A 12,621-nucleotide genomic window follows, 5' to 3' on the forward strand; every position below is an offset into this window, starting at 1 on the left:
AAGTTAAGTATATTGTAGACAAATTGGATTAAATGATTATTAACTTTATGATATGCAAACTAAATTTACTTTACCAATTATAAAAACAGAATGAACATGCATAACCAATTCTAGAATTAAGAGCTTGGTATTGTCACGCAAGATTATAATATTTATGACTAGAGTATGAATTATAACCGTTTAAGACATAGAATTTCTTAGAATAAATTTTTTTAAAAATGATTGATTTGGAGAACATGTGTTAAAAAGTGGGAAAAATTATGTGTCTATATACAAAATTATTTTATAAAAAAAATAAATTGAAAATGATTTTGATAAAATGAATGTAGAAAATTCATGAGATCGTGGACTTAATGTCAAACAGCAAACATATATTGATTCAGTTTACGCAAGTAAACTCGTTTCGTCGTATTAGAACATAAATTAGCACATGAAGTTTTATTTTATAACACAATCATATAAGTAAATATTTATCGTCTTAAGATTATTAGAAAATTTGGGTGCAAAGTATGTTCTCAAAATAATTTTACATGGTATTAAGTGGACGAAATGTCCACTAACGGACTTATCCAAATAAAATAAACAGAATTTAGAAAAAAGAGATGGATGAAGCAGACTTCGAAATATGATTGAGGCAATTGTCGGACCCTTTTTCCTTAAAATGATAATGCCACGCATTGGTGATGAAGATCTTCCGGTACTCACCTCCCAAGAAACAACTCTTATGCATTATAATAGTAGCACTTGATCCATAGTTACAAGATCAATGAAACAACTTGCATTTTGAAATTTTTTAAACAGAAGGACTAAAATATTCAAAATAGAAAATGCAAGAGAGAGAATAGTGCAGAGAAGAATATGCCATTATAGTGCAGTAGAATTGAAACAAAAGAAATTAGGAAAGGGGGATTTATACGGATGTCCATTTGGAGTTGTAATTGTCGACTTCTAGCGGTCGTCGCCATGTAGCACACTCAGCACTACGCCACTTATTATATTAAAAATATATAAATATCTACGATTATTATTGTTGTCCAAACAATAGCATATCAACTTGCACATAACCCATAAACCACGGCCCATGTCCACGCTTGAGTGTTGGAAAATCGAAGAGGAGATGAAGGAAATGGAAACAAGAAACGAAGAATAAGGCTTAAACACATATGGTTTAGAGGATTGACTAGTTTTCAAGAAAGAAGCACAAAAGCAAAATGATTCTTTTTTTTTTCGAACTTGTTGAAAACTTGAAGAAGGTTTAAATATGTATTAGAATGAGGAAAAATCAAGTGTACAAATAAATGATGATATCTTATGTTATTTTCTTATGTTTGAAATTGAAATTATCACCTATTTATAGATTTCTAACATTATACCACAAAAAGGCTCCAAATACTCTTGAAAAGTTTGAAACTTTTTACCAAAAGATGCCAGAAATTCAAATAAAAAATAGCCCAACGGTTATATTTTTGAACCATGTGTACACCTGGCTATATCCTTGCGTATGCATAGTAGAAGCAAAATTGCTTTTTTTTTTTTTTGCAGACAAGATCATGCTTACACATGGCCATTTAGCTTGTGGTTACATATGGTTAAGCAGAAATTACTCAACATTGCCTTCCAATTTTATTCAACATTGTCTTCCAATATCATAATTAATTCATTTACATTTCAATCCAAAAAAGGTGCCAAAATTTTGAACAACAAACAATTATATAGGAATCCCCTACTCGTACAAAATTTCTAAGTATTCATACCTGGTAACATTAATGCTTAAGGATTAGATATTTTCGATTTGAATCTAACCATAGTATAAATCTCACAAAGTATTGTCGAAATTTTAGGCAGCATAATAGCTTTGAACCAGTTATTCCTCATAACAATACCGGTGAAATAACACACACGAGTGTTATGTTTTCACAAGTTCCTAAAACTCGCTTAGTTCTTTTATGGCATTGCACTTATCTTATTCGTTGAACTTTTAATAGATAAACTCTGACTCTCCATTAAAGCAACATCACCTCAAAGTAAACTTATTTTCTCCCGTACTCGTTATCCAACTAGCATCAATATATCCTTCAAGAATGGTGGGGGAACTTTGTGTATTGTAGTCCAAAGTTTTTTATTTTCTTTAAGTAACAAGAATCCTTCCTAGGGCCTTCCAATGCTCCGAACTTGGATTACTAGTAAACCTACTTAGTTTACTCTCGACAAATACAACATGTGATCTTGTACATTGTACCACATACATTAGACTTCCGATTGCACTTGTCTACTCAATTTGAGCTATTGCTCTTCTATCATTATTTACTAACTTGATACTTGAATTCAATGGGGTACTTGTCCTTTTAATGTTCAAATGTTTGAACTTATTTATCACATTCTCAACATAATGTGATTGGCTTAGTGAATAGCCTCCACCATTCTTCTTAACTTTGATACCGAGGATAGTGTTCACTTGTACAAAATTTTTCATTTTGAACGTGGAAGATAGAAATATTTTCGTCTCTTTAATCGCTTCTATTTCATTACTAATAGTTAACATATCATCCACTTGAAGGCATACAAATGTAATAATATTATTACATACTTTGATAAACAAACATTTATCAACTGAATTATAAGTAAAATCATATGACATAATAGTAGTGTCAATTTTTTCATGCCATTTTTAGATGTTTGTTTTAAACCATATAAAGACTTGATTAATTTGCATATCTTATGTTAATTTTCAAGTAGAACAAACCCTTTCAGTTGTTCAATATAGACATATTCTTCGAGATCTCCATTTATAAATGTTGTCTTAACATTCATTTGATGAACATGTAAAACATTAATAGATATGAATGCAAACAAAATCCTCATCAAGGTAATCCTAACCACGGGTGCATACGTGCCAAAATAATCCATTCATTCATTTTGCCTATACCCTTTAGCTATTAACCTAGGTTTATAGGTATTGAGTATTCTATCGGAATTATATTTTCTTCTAAACACCCGTTTACAACCTATGGATTTAGAACCATTTGGCAAATTAATTATTTCCCAAGTGTTATTTGATATAATAAAATCTAATTTAATTAATTATTGCATCTTTCTAGAATATGCAATCTCTAAAAGATATTGTTTCCTTATAGGTTTTTGGATTATTTTTTACTTGAAGAACAAAATGAACTGTTCTTACAACATTCTTTTTATCTCCCTTTACTAAGTAGAAAAAAATAAGTTGAAAATCTATTTCATCTGATTCTAAACATTTTTTCTTTTCTAGTTCTTTTATTTTTCGAGGTTCACTTTCAACATCTCTTGTAGATGTCTCTTCTTGTGATTCTTTAGAAGTCAGAATGTCTACATTAGTTTCATTTTTGAGAATTTCTTGTTGCCAACACATTCTCGAAAAACTCCACATCCTTTAATTCTATTATAACATTTGATTCTAAGTTTAATAACCTATAGGCGTTACTATTTAAAGCATATCCTACAAAGACACATTTGATTCCTCTAGGACCTAATTAAGTTATCTTTAGATCCGTGTTCTTGCACGAAGTAAGATACCCCCACACTTTGCAATAATTAATATTTGGTTTCCTTCTCTTCCGTATTTTATATGGAGAAACCTTAATCCTTTTCAAATGAATCATATTTACTATATAAACGAGCACTACGTAAAGCTTAAACCCATGAATAATATGGTAATTAAGAATTTAGTAACATAGCATTTATCATTTTTAAGAATGTCCTATGATCTTTCTTTCCATAGACCATTTTGTTCAGGTGTACGTGGTACAAAACAATGGTATATAATGTCATTTTGTTCACAAAATTCGTTGAATTTGATTGAAAAACTCTCCACCTCTATCACTTCTAAAAGTACGTATTTTTCTTCCTAATTCATTTTCAACTTCTGCTTTATATATCTTAAATGCATTGAATGCTTCATCTTTATGTTTTAAAAGATAAACATAAGTATATCTAGAGCAATCATTAATGAATGTAATGAAATATCTATTACCTCATCTTGTTAGCATACCATTTAATTCATATATATCGAAATGAATGAGTTCAAGTAAGTTTATTGATCTTACTACACTATTAAATAACTTTTTAATCATCTTTGATTTAATACACGTTTCACACTTTTTTAAGTTATCAACTTCACATTATATTAATCCACATTTAACCATTCTTTTCATAGTACTTATTCCTTTATGTGCTAATCTGCTATGTCATAAATTAAATGAATCAATAACGTAAGCAAAATATTTGTTTTTATTAGAATAATTCTCAAAGGTATAAAGTTCGACAATTCCTTCAATAAAATAGCCCTTTCCCAACAATGCCTATCACTTTAGATCTTTTTCCATTTCCCATTTGGATCTCTTGACCATCATTAATGTCATGATAAGTTTTCAAAAGAGATTTATCATAACACAAATGGATGGTTGCACAGGTATCAAACTTCCAACTCGAAACCTTACTTCGGATCGCATTGATTTCACTCACCATTGCGATAAACTTATCAATGGAATTCACTTGTCCCTTCTTCTATTGTTGCCTTTTGTGCTTGCAATCTCTTGCATAGTGTCCCGATTTTTCACAAACATAGCAATGTCATTTTGGACTTGGTTTTGAACTTTCCTTTATCCTTTTTACCAAGAGGCTTCCCTTTCTTCTTGTACTTGTTGGAATTATCCACATTGTCCATGGCATTAGCTTTTGAAGAGCCATCAAAGAATTTATGGTCTTATTTTTTGCTCTTGATTCTTCCTCTATGTGAAGATTTTTTGAATATCTTTTAAAGAGAAGTCTTCAGAATTATAAAAAATCTTCTTTCTATATCCTTTCCAAGACCCTAGAAATTTAGCAATATTGCTCCCACTTAAAAGGATTAAGGGAAGTTCGATTTTCACTGCTTTTAATTTGTTGACAATGACTTGTAATTCTTGTACTTGAGGCAACAAATGAAGATTATCTAACATTTTAAAATCAAAGTATTTAGATATAAGAAATTTTTTTATACTTTCCTTCTCGACATTATATTTGTTTTCAAATGCACCCCATATTTCCTTTGCCAAAGTAATGATAGTGTATAGATCATACAACCGATCCGAAAGAGTATTTAGGATGTGATCGCAACATATCAATTCGTCCTCTTGCCTCTTCTTTCTTTTTGTATGAACTTCTTCAGTATCTTCTTTGATTGCATCGGCAATTGGTTTGTTTGGATCAAATACATAGAAGATCTTTAACGTCATTAGAAAGAATTTGAGTTTGTCTTGCCATCTTATAGTGTTTGAACCATCAAATCTATCCAAGTGCACCAAATCTTGATTCATCAATTTGATGAAAACTAACATAGTTTCCATCTCCATCATAGTAAAATACATTTTTAAATTGTTAAAAAAATCGAAGAGGAGAAGGAGATGAAAACATGAAATGAAAAATAAGGCTTGAACACATATATGATATGCTATCTTAAAATGGTATTTGCCTTATCTGTTATGCTTTTAGGATTTTCGACAAATAATTTAGAGGATTAACATGTCTTCAAAAAAGAAACACAAAAAACAAAATAATTCTTTCTTTTCGAACTTGTTGAAAACTTGAAGAAGGTTTGAATATGTATCGGAATGAGGAAAAATCAAGTGTAGATATAAATGATGATATCTTATGTTTGGAATTGGAAATCTATCACCTATTTATAGAACTCTAACATTATATCATGAAAAGGCTCCAAACACTCGTGAAAAGTTGGGAACTTTCCACCAAAAAGGCACTAGAAATTCAAAAAATAAAAATAAAAAAAATCATCCAAACGGCTAGATTCTTGAACCATACGTACGCATGGTTATTTCTTTGCATACGCATAGCAGAAGAAAAATTGCTTCTGTTTTCTGTAGACAAAACCATGCTTACACATGACCATTACACTATGTTTAAGCATGGTTAAGCAAGAATCACCCAATATTGCATTCCAATTTTATTATACATTGTCATCCAATATCATCATTAATTCATTCACATTTCAACCTAAAAAAGGTGTCCAAATTTTAAACAACAAACAATTATATATTTCTTTACAAATTCAATCTTGTGTTTTCGTGGTGTGATCTAGTATACTTTAATATTGTCATTAAATCTCGTTCTTTAAAATCCGGTTTGGAATCAACATGTGTTATTGGAGTTTTTGCCCCCAACAAGTGGTATCAGAGCGATGTTGTTGATTTTCTGTGAATTGGTTGAGATTATTTCGAGATGGCTAGGTTGAAATATGATGTTCCGCAGTTAGATCGCAATACAAGGTTCTCGTTGTGGCAATTAAAGATGAGGGCTATTTTGGCGATTTGGATGATGCGTTGCTGGGTATTGAGAGGATGCCAATTGGTTGGACAACTGAGGAGAAACAATGGAAGGATTGGAATGCTGTTTCATTAATTTATCTTCATCTGTCCAACAATATTTTGCAGGATGTCTTGAAGGAGAAAACGATGGCTACTTTGTAGTTGAAGTTGGAGCAGTTGTGTATGACTAAGAGTCTTACAAGTAAACTGACTCTCAAGCAGAAGCTGTATTTACATTGCATGGCGGAAGGAGAGTCGTTGAAAGACCATGTTGCCTTGTTCAAGAAAATAGTTGCAGATCTGGAGACATTGGAGGTTAAGTACGATGAAGAGCATCTTGCCTTGATCCTGTTGTGTTCGCTTCCTGAATCTTATGCGTCGTTTCGAGATACTATCTTATACAGTCGAGATACTTTGACTATAGATTGAATATAGAAGATGTCTATGATACTTTGCACTCAAAGAAAAATATGAAACATTTGGTTGGAGCTACATCAATGGATAGGAAAGGTCTTGTATCTCAAGGTGGTTAACGAAGAGGCAGATTGAGAGTTAGATTTAGCAATGTGACCTGTTACTACTGCAAAAGGAAGGGACTTATTCGGAAGGATTGCGATATGTTGCAGACTAAAGGTGATTTAGCTGTAAATTGTGAGATGCAACCTTTGAATTCAGATGAAACCAATGTAGTTGAGAGTTGTTCAAATGGTGAAGATGTGATGTTGACCGTTGTATCTGATGTGAAATTTAGGCCTGACAATGAGTGGATTCTTGATTCAGTATGTTCGCACCATATGTGTTCCGATAGAAATTTATTTTAGACATATGAGGCTGTTCAACAAGGTACAGTTGTCATGGAAAACAACCAATCTTGCCGGGTTGCAAGAATCGATCGAGTCAGATTAAGGTTGCGGGATGGAACATTTAGAACAATTGATCAAGTTCGACATGTTCCTGACCTGAAAAGAAATCTCATTTCGCTAAGTACCTTGGATGCAAAAGGGTATAAATTCTCTGGAGGAAGTGGAGTCTTGAAGGTCCGAAAGGGATTCCGAGTTGTACTAGAAGGACGGAAAAGATCCCAGTTGTACATTTTCTAGAGAAGTGCAGAACCAGTTAAGAAGAGACATTTGGACAAGTTTAGTAACGTGGTAAAAGTTCAGTTTGGTACAGTACCTCTTGTGTTGGGCTTTGAGTCGATTCAGAACACTGCTAGGGAGAGCGTTGGTGATTCCACTTTGCCATCAATTTTAGCGAGTACACTGTGTTCAGTTATTAGGGTAAGAATCATCGAGCGTAGGTACCATGGTGTCAGCAATGTCGGTGATGCTTCTAGGGACGTTGAAGGAGAGTTTCAGCAAGGGGCTTTCTGATCAAGTATCTGGTTTGGTTCTTACTACAGGGTGTGCTTCGGCCCTGTGTGATCAACATTAATTCCTTGGTGGAATTGGAAACCCTGGGGATTGGGTTGAGGTGTCGATTGTGGACGCCGGGTAGAGAACGAGTGTTTGCTTTATATGGAGTAGTTACTGTGTTGAGGAGATTTGGCTAGTTAATTTCGATGTAGATGAATTTGAAATCTAGAAGTTTCGTTCGTAGCACCGGAATTTGAGTCAAGGTGGAGATTGTTAGGAATATGACTCAAATATGAGTCTTTTGAATATGCGTATTCGATTTGGACTAGGAGAATATTAACCTAGGGTTTAAGGAAACTAAGTTGAATAAGGAAACAAAATCCTGTTGAAATTACGTCTCATAATTGTAATATATTTTCTTGCCTTTTAGGACTATTTTAGGGTTGGTTTATAAATATGAGGCTCCTCTGATCTGTTTGTAGAGAGTAACATCGAAGAAGTATTACTAGTCTCTCTTGTATTCTCCAAACTGTTGAATTAATAAATATCGTTTCTCTGCGTTTATGCTTTGTGTTCTTTCTTTACAAATTCAATCTTGTGTTTTTGTGGTGTGATCTAGTATACTTCAATATTGTCATTAAATCTCGTTATTTATAATCTGATTTGGAATCAACGTGTATTATTGGAGCTTCTATGCCAACAATAACAACATTAAGTTGTGATTGAGTTAATTTTGTTTATTAGTTATTTTAGATCTTTTAATATGTCTAGTAATAAATTGGCAGAAAATTGAAAAAGAATCTCTAAGTGGTCGACCCAAAATTCCTCTAGAAAAATGTTTAGACCTTGTGTGAAAAAGAATTATTCGAAAAATTATTTTTCTAAGTGGTTTTTTTTTTTTTTTTTTTTTTTTTGAAGAAATGTGCTATGAAAAAGTTAAAAGGAAATGTGAAAATAATTATTTTTGAATAGTGTGGTTGAAAATAAGTGTAGAAATTTTTTTTTTTATTTTTTTTCAAGGAATCACTTTTAGTTATGTTTCCTATTCTTTCTCTTTGTTGAAGACCCAATGTGAGAATAAAAAAAATGTCTAGATATCATCAGACTTTTGATAAAATCTAGCATGGAGAGAATAGATCATATGCTTAAGGCAGCATTTCATAAATTCGTGTGAAACTCATCTTTAGAAACTTGTACTTTTAAATGAGGTGTATGATTTAAAATGTTACAAAAATTTGAATTTTATTTTCTCCCATCAAAACTTGATAGATAAAACACATTTATTTATTTATTTAAGTGCTTGGATAGAAGTGATTTTTTGAAAATCATTTTTCTCTATACTCATTTTCAACTATCATTTTTCATGTTTTCTCATAATTTTTACTTACATTTTAACCATACATGTTTTCGAAAAATTACTTCTTAAATAATCACTTATATACAAGCTCTGAGTCTTGTCTTCAACATGCTTTATTAGTCAACGAGAATTTGCTCGTAGAAAACCCTGGGTTTACTTTAAAAAAAATACGATTACACGAAAAATCTTTATTTTATCCCCTTATTTTGTTTTGATACTTCGGTGAAGTAACAAGCTTCATAAGTGGAAACATCAACTTGCATTATATATATAACCATTATGTAATTGTCCCAAACAAACACTTCATCAGAAAACATGACCAAAATGAAAAGTAATAACTATTTTCTCGAATTTATGGCGGCTTTGCCACCAGATGATACGGTGGTTCTAGTAGGCCATAGCATGGGTGGAATTTCCATTTCTGTTGCTATGGAAATGTTCCCTCAAAAAATTTCTGTCGCTATTTTTGTCACGGCCTTCATGCCTGCTCCTCACCTTAATGTTCCTACTATTATTCTAGAGGTAATTAATGGCATGCCATTTATCCAGAAAATGATCTTCTATCCATGGTCGACAGGGGCTATCTTGCCCACCACTGAAGTGGGCCTAACATTTTTGACAATTTATTGCCACTTAGCTCAACGGTGAACATGTTTTTTCCTACTCAACATAGGTGGGAGATCATTTCTAGCTATTTATCTGTGTGTTTTTATTTTTCTTTTCCTTTAGTAAGATCTAAATTTAAATAAGAGAAACTATTAATCTGTTTTCAGCTTGTTTAATTTGACAAAAGAAAATATTTTTCAGTGTGAATGAATAAAATAAAATAGAAATTAAAGGAATTACGATGATAATTTTATCGATTTTTCATTTCGACGAACTTTAATCTAGCCACCCAACTACGTACCCTCCCTCAAGAATTTTATTGCATATCATGTTGAATTTTTCGATTTTCATTAAAAATGAAGCCATGTTGTCATTAAGGATCTGGTTTTTATTTTTGACAAAAACATGATGGGAGAATTTTGGATTTTTTTTCCAACCCTTTCTAATTTACTGATAATCCCTTTTTTCTTAATTTGATAATAACTTATGCATACTTATTTCTATTACTCAGTGCAATCGACAAATGGATCATGGTTTTATGGACAGTCAAATCTCATTCGGTAAAGGAAAGGACAAGCCTCCAACCTCTCTCGTCTTTGGCTCCAAGTTCTTGTCCAATGTCTTGTATCAACTTTCCCCTCTAGAGGTGAGTATATGCAGTTTGACCCTATTTGGTATAAATTAAAATTTAGATTTTAATCTAACCTCCAGTTTGACAATCATTATTTAAAAGTGATTTTTTCAATATATTTATTTTCAACCATACATTCAAATCATAAAATATTATACAAGTAATCACAAAACTTTTCTTTATCTTTTAACCATACACTCTCTTAAAAATCACTATTCAAAAATATTATTTTTTTTGTCAAACAGATACTAAATCAAAGTCAATAATTATTGCTCACATATTTTTCAACAATATAATTTATTGATTTTCATCAAAATCTAATAAAAAATTGATTTTGAACTCCTCCAAACAAAGCTTCAACTTTATTTCGCTTTTGGCATCTGCGTTTATTCTAGGGTTGGCAACGGTTCGGTTATGGGACGGTTCGGTCAAAACCATAACCGCACCATAACCACGTAAATCGGTTTGGTACGATTCGGTTAATAACTACGAAAATAAATTATTTTTTATAAGTTCATCCGTTAAATTGATATAAAACAATTTATGAAAAAAGTCAATGAAAACAAAAATACAATATATTGTATTCGACCACGCCTCGGACTTGGCTCAAGTCTATACTATAATCAGTACTGATTGAATTTATCCTCTTTTCAAAAAAATTTGAAACAATTTCTGCATCAAATCCCAAAAATACGTTACTGGAATTGGATATAAAATGCAATCAATTTACAGATACAACCAAAATGACTGAGATGAAATTTTTGTTTCAATAATCTTGATTAAGAAGGCCCTTCACCTAAGGTCCTGTCTTTTCTTTAAAATTGAAGTCCAATCTGATTCAAACTGAAGTCCCGTGAAAATTTTTCTATAGGCGACAACGGCTTGGACCGTGGAGGTAGTGAAGCCGTGCGTGAGTTTGTGATTTGTGGAGAGTAGAGTTTGCATTATATACTGTCATACTGCTGTTATTATTATGGGTTAATGATAAGTGGGCTGACAGGCTGGGTCAAGTAGATGTAATGGAGGAATTTTGCTTTGGGCTGGATAGAAAAATAGTGTAAAGCCCAATAATCAATTCAATTGTTTGTTTTTTTTTTTTTTTTTAGTGGGTAATCGGTTCAGTTTCGGTTCGATGGCGTAAATACCATACCCGCACCGCCACGCACTGGTTCATTAAAATCAAATACCATATCCACCACATTGCACCATTGATTCGATTTTTTTTGCCCCATTCGATTCGGTTAACTACGATTTTCGATTTTGACGATTCAAATTCCCATCCCTAGTTTATTCAAATATTAGAAAATGGACAATTAGTGCTTCTCAAATACGTCTGTATAAGGAAATGCTGAAACAGGATTTATCTCTTGCAACCCTTTTGGTGAGACCCATAGGGCTCTATGATGATGCAGAAATGCTGAAAGAAATAATCCTTTCAACACAAAATTACGGCTCAGTTTGTCGTGCTTATATAATAAGTGAGGAAGATAAAATTATTAAGGAGGACTCTCAAAAGTGGATGATAGAAAAAAATCCACCTGATTTGGTGAAAACCATTTGTGGTTCAGATCATATGGTTTTGCTCTCTAAACCACAAGAATTGTGTGTTTTTCTACAAGAAATAGCACAAGAATATTATTAAATAATTTCTCACTATATGTAAACTGTTTGTCTAAAACGTATTATTGTTGGAATCTGTAGTGCTTACACGTATTGTATTGTCTAAAAAATATTGTTTAGAACCTTTTGGAATTATTATTATTATTATTATTATTATTATTATTATTATTATTATTATTATTATTATTATTTTGAATTTAAGTTGAGGGTTTTTAATTATATTTTTTCTTATTATTGCCCGTGTAATTGGGATTAGGGTTTAGATCTTGCTTATGGAATAAGTTAAATGGTTTTCTCGTAAGTAAATAATAAATAGAATAAGTTAATAACCACCACATTTTTGTCCAAAAAAGTTAAAAATAACCTATAATATAATTTTTAAAAATTAATATTTTTTACCTCCTTTTATAATTATTTTCACTATACCTCATTTTTATTTAAAATTGACATTTCAATTTTTTGTTAAAGACCAATAATTTTTTGTGAATTACATGTTAGGATAACATATATGTTAAATGTCTTATTTATAGAGTAAAGTTACAATATTTTTATTTTTAAATTAAAAAAAATACTTTAGAAAAATAATATACTGAAAGAACAATTCACAAAGAGAACAAACCAAATCAATTTTACTTTTTGAACAATTTACAAAGCGAACAAGAAAATTATAATGTCAAACTTACATTCCCAACCCCCCCCCCCCCCCCCCCCTTC

At 31.6% G+C, this 12,621-nt stretch overlaps 1 protein-coding gene across 1 annotated transcript; it reads left to right on the forward strand.

Moving 5' to 3' along the window:
- The first annotated feature begins 9,365 nt into the window (after positions 1-9,365).
- LOC111411540 (methylesterase 10-like) lies at positions 9,366-11,929 on the forward strand. Its single transcript, XM_023042060.1, has 3 exons — positions 9,366-9,572; positions 10,168-10,302; positions 11,645-11,929. The coding sequence occupies exons 1-3, from the start codon at positions 9,366-9,368 to the stop codon at positions 11,927-11,929; spliced, it is 627 nt and encodes a 208-aa protein (XP_022897828.1).
- The last annotated feature ends 692 nt before the right edge of the window (positions 11,930-12,621 follow it).

Source organism: Olea europaea, chromosome 15 (genome assembly GCF_002742605.1).
Source record: "Olea europaea var. sylvestris chromosome 15, O_europaea_v1, whole genome shotgun sequence".
Taxonomy (NCBI): domain Eukaryota; kingdom Viridiplantae; phylum Streptophyta; class Magnoliopsida; order Lamiales; family Oleaceae; genus Olea; species Olea europaea.

Excerpts from the sequence above, each read along its gene's own strand:
- LOC111411540 (XM_023042060.1), top strand. The coding sequence starts at position 9,366 with ATGACCAAAATGAAAAGTAATAACTATTTTCTCGAATTTATGGCGGCT. Across the intron at positions 9,573-10,167 it reads TTCCTACTATTATTCTAGAG|TGCAATCGACAAATGGATCA; the intron begins GTAATTAATGGC and ends TCTATTACTCAG. Across the intron at positions 10,303-11,644 it reads ATCAACTTTCCCCTCTAGAG|GATTTATCTCTTGCAACCCT; the intron begins GTGAGTATATGC and ends ATGCTGAAACAG.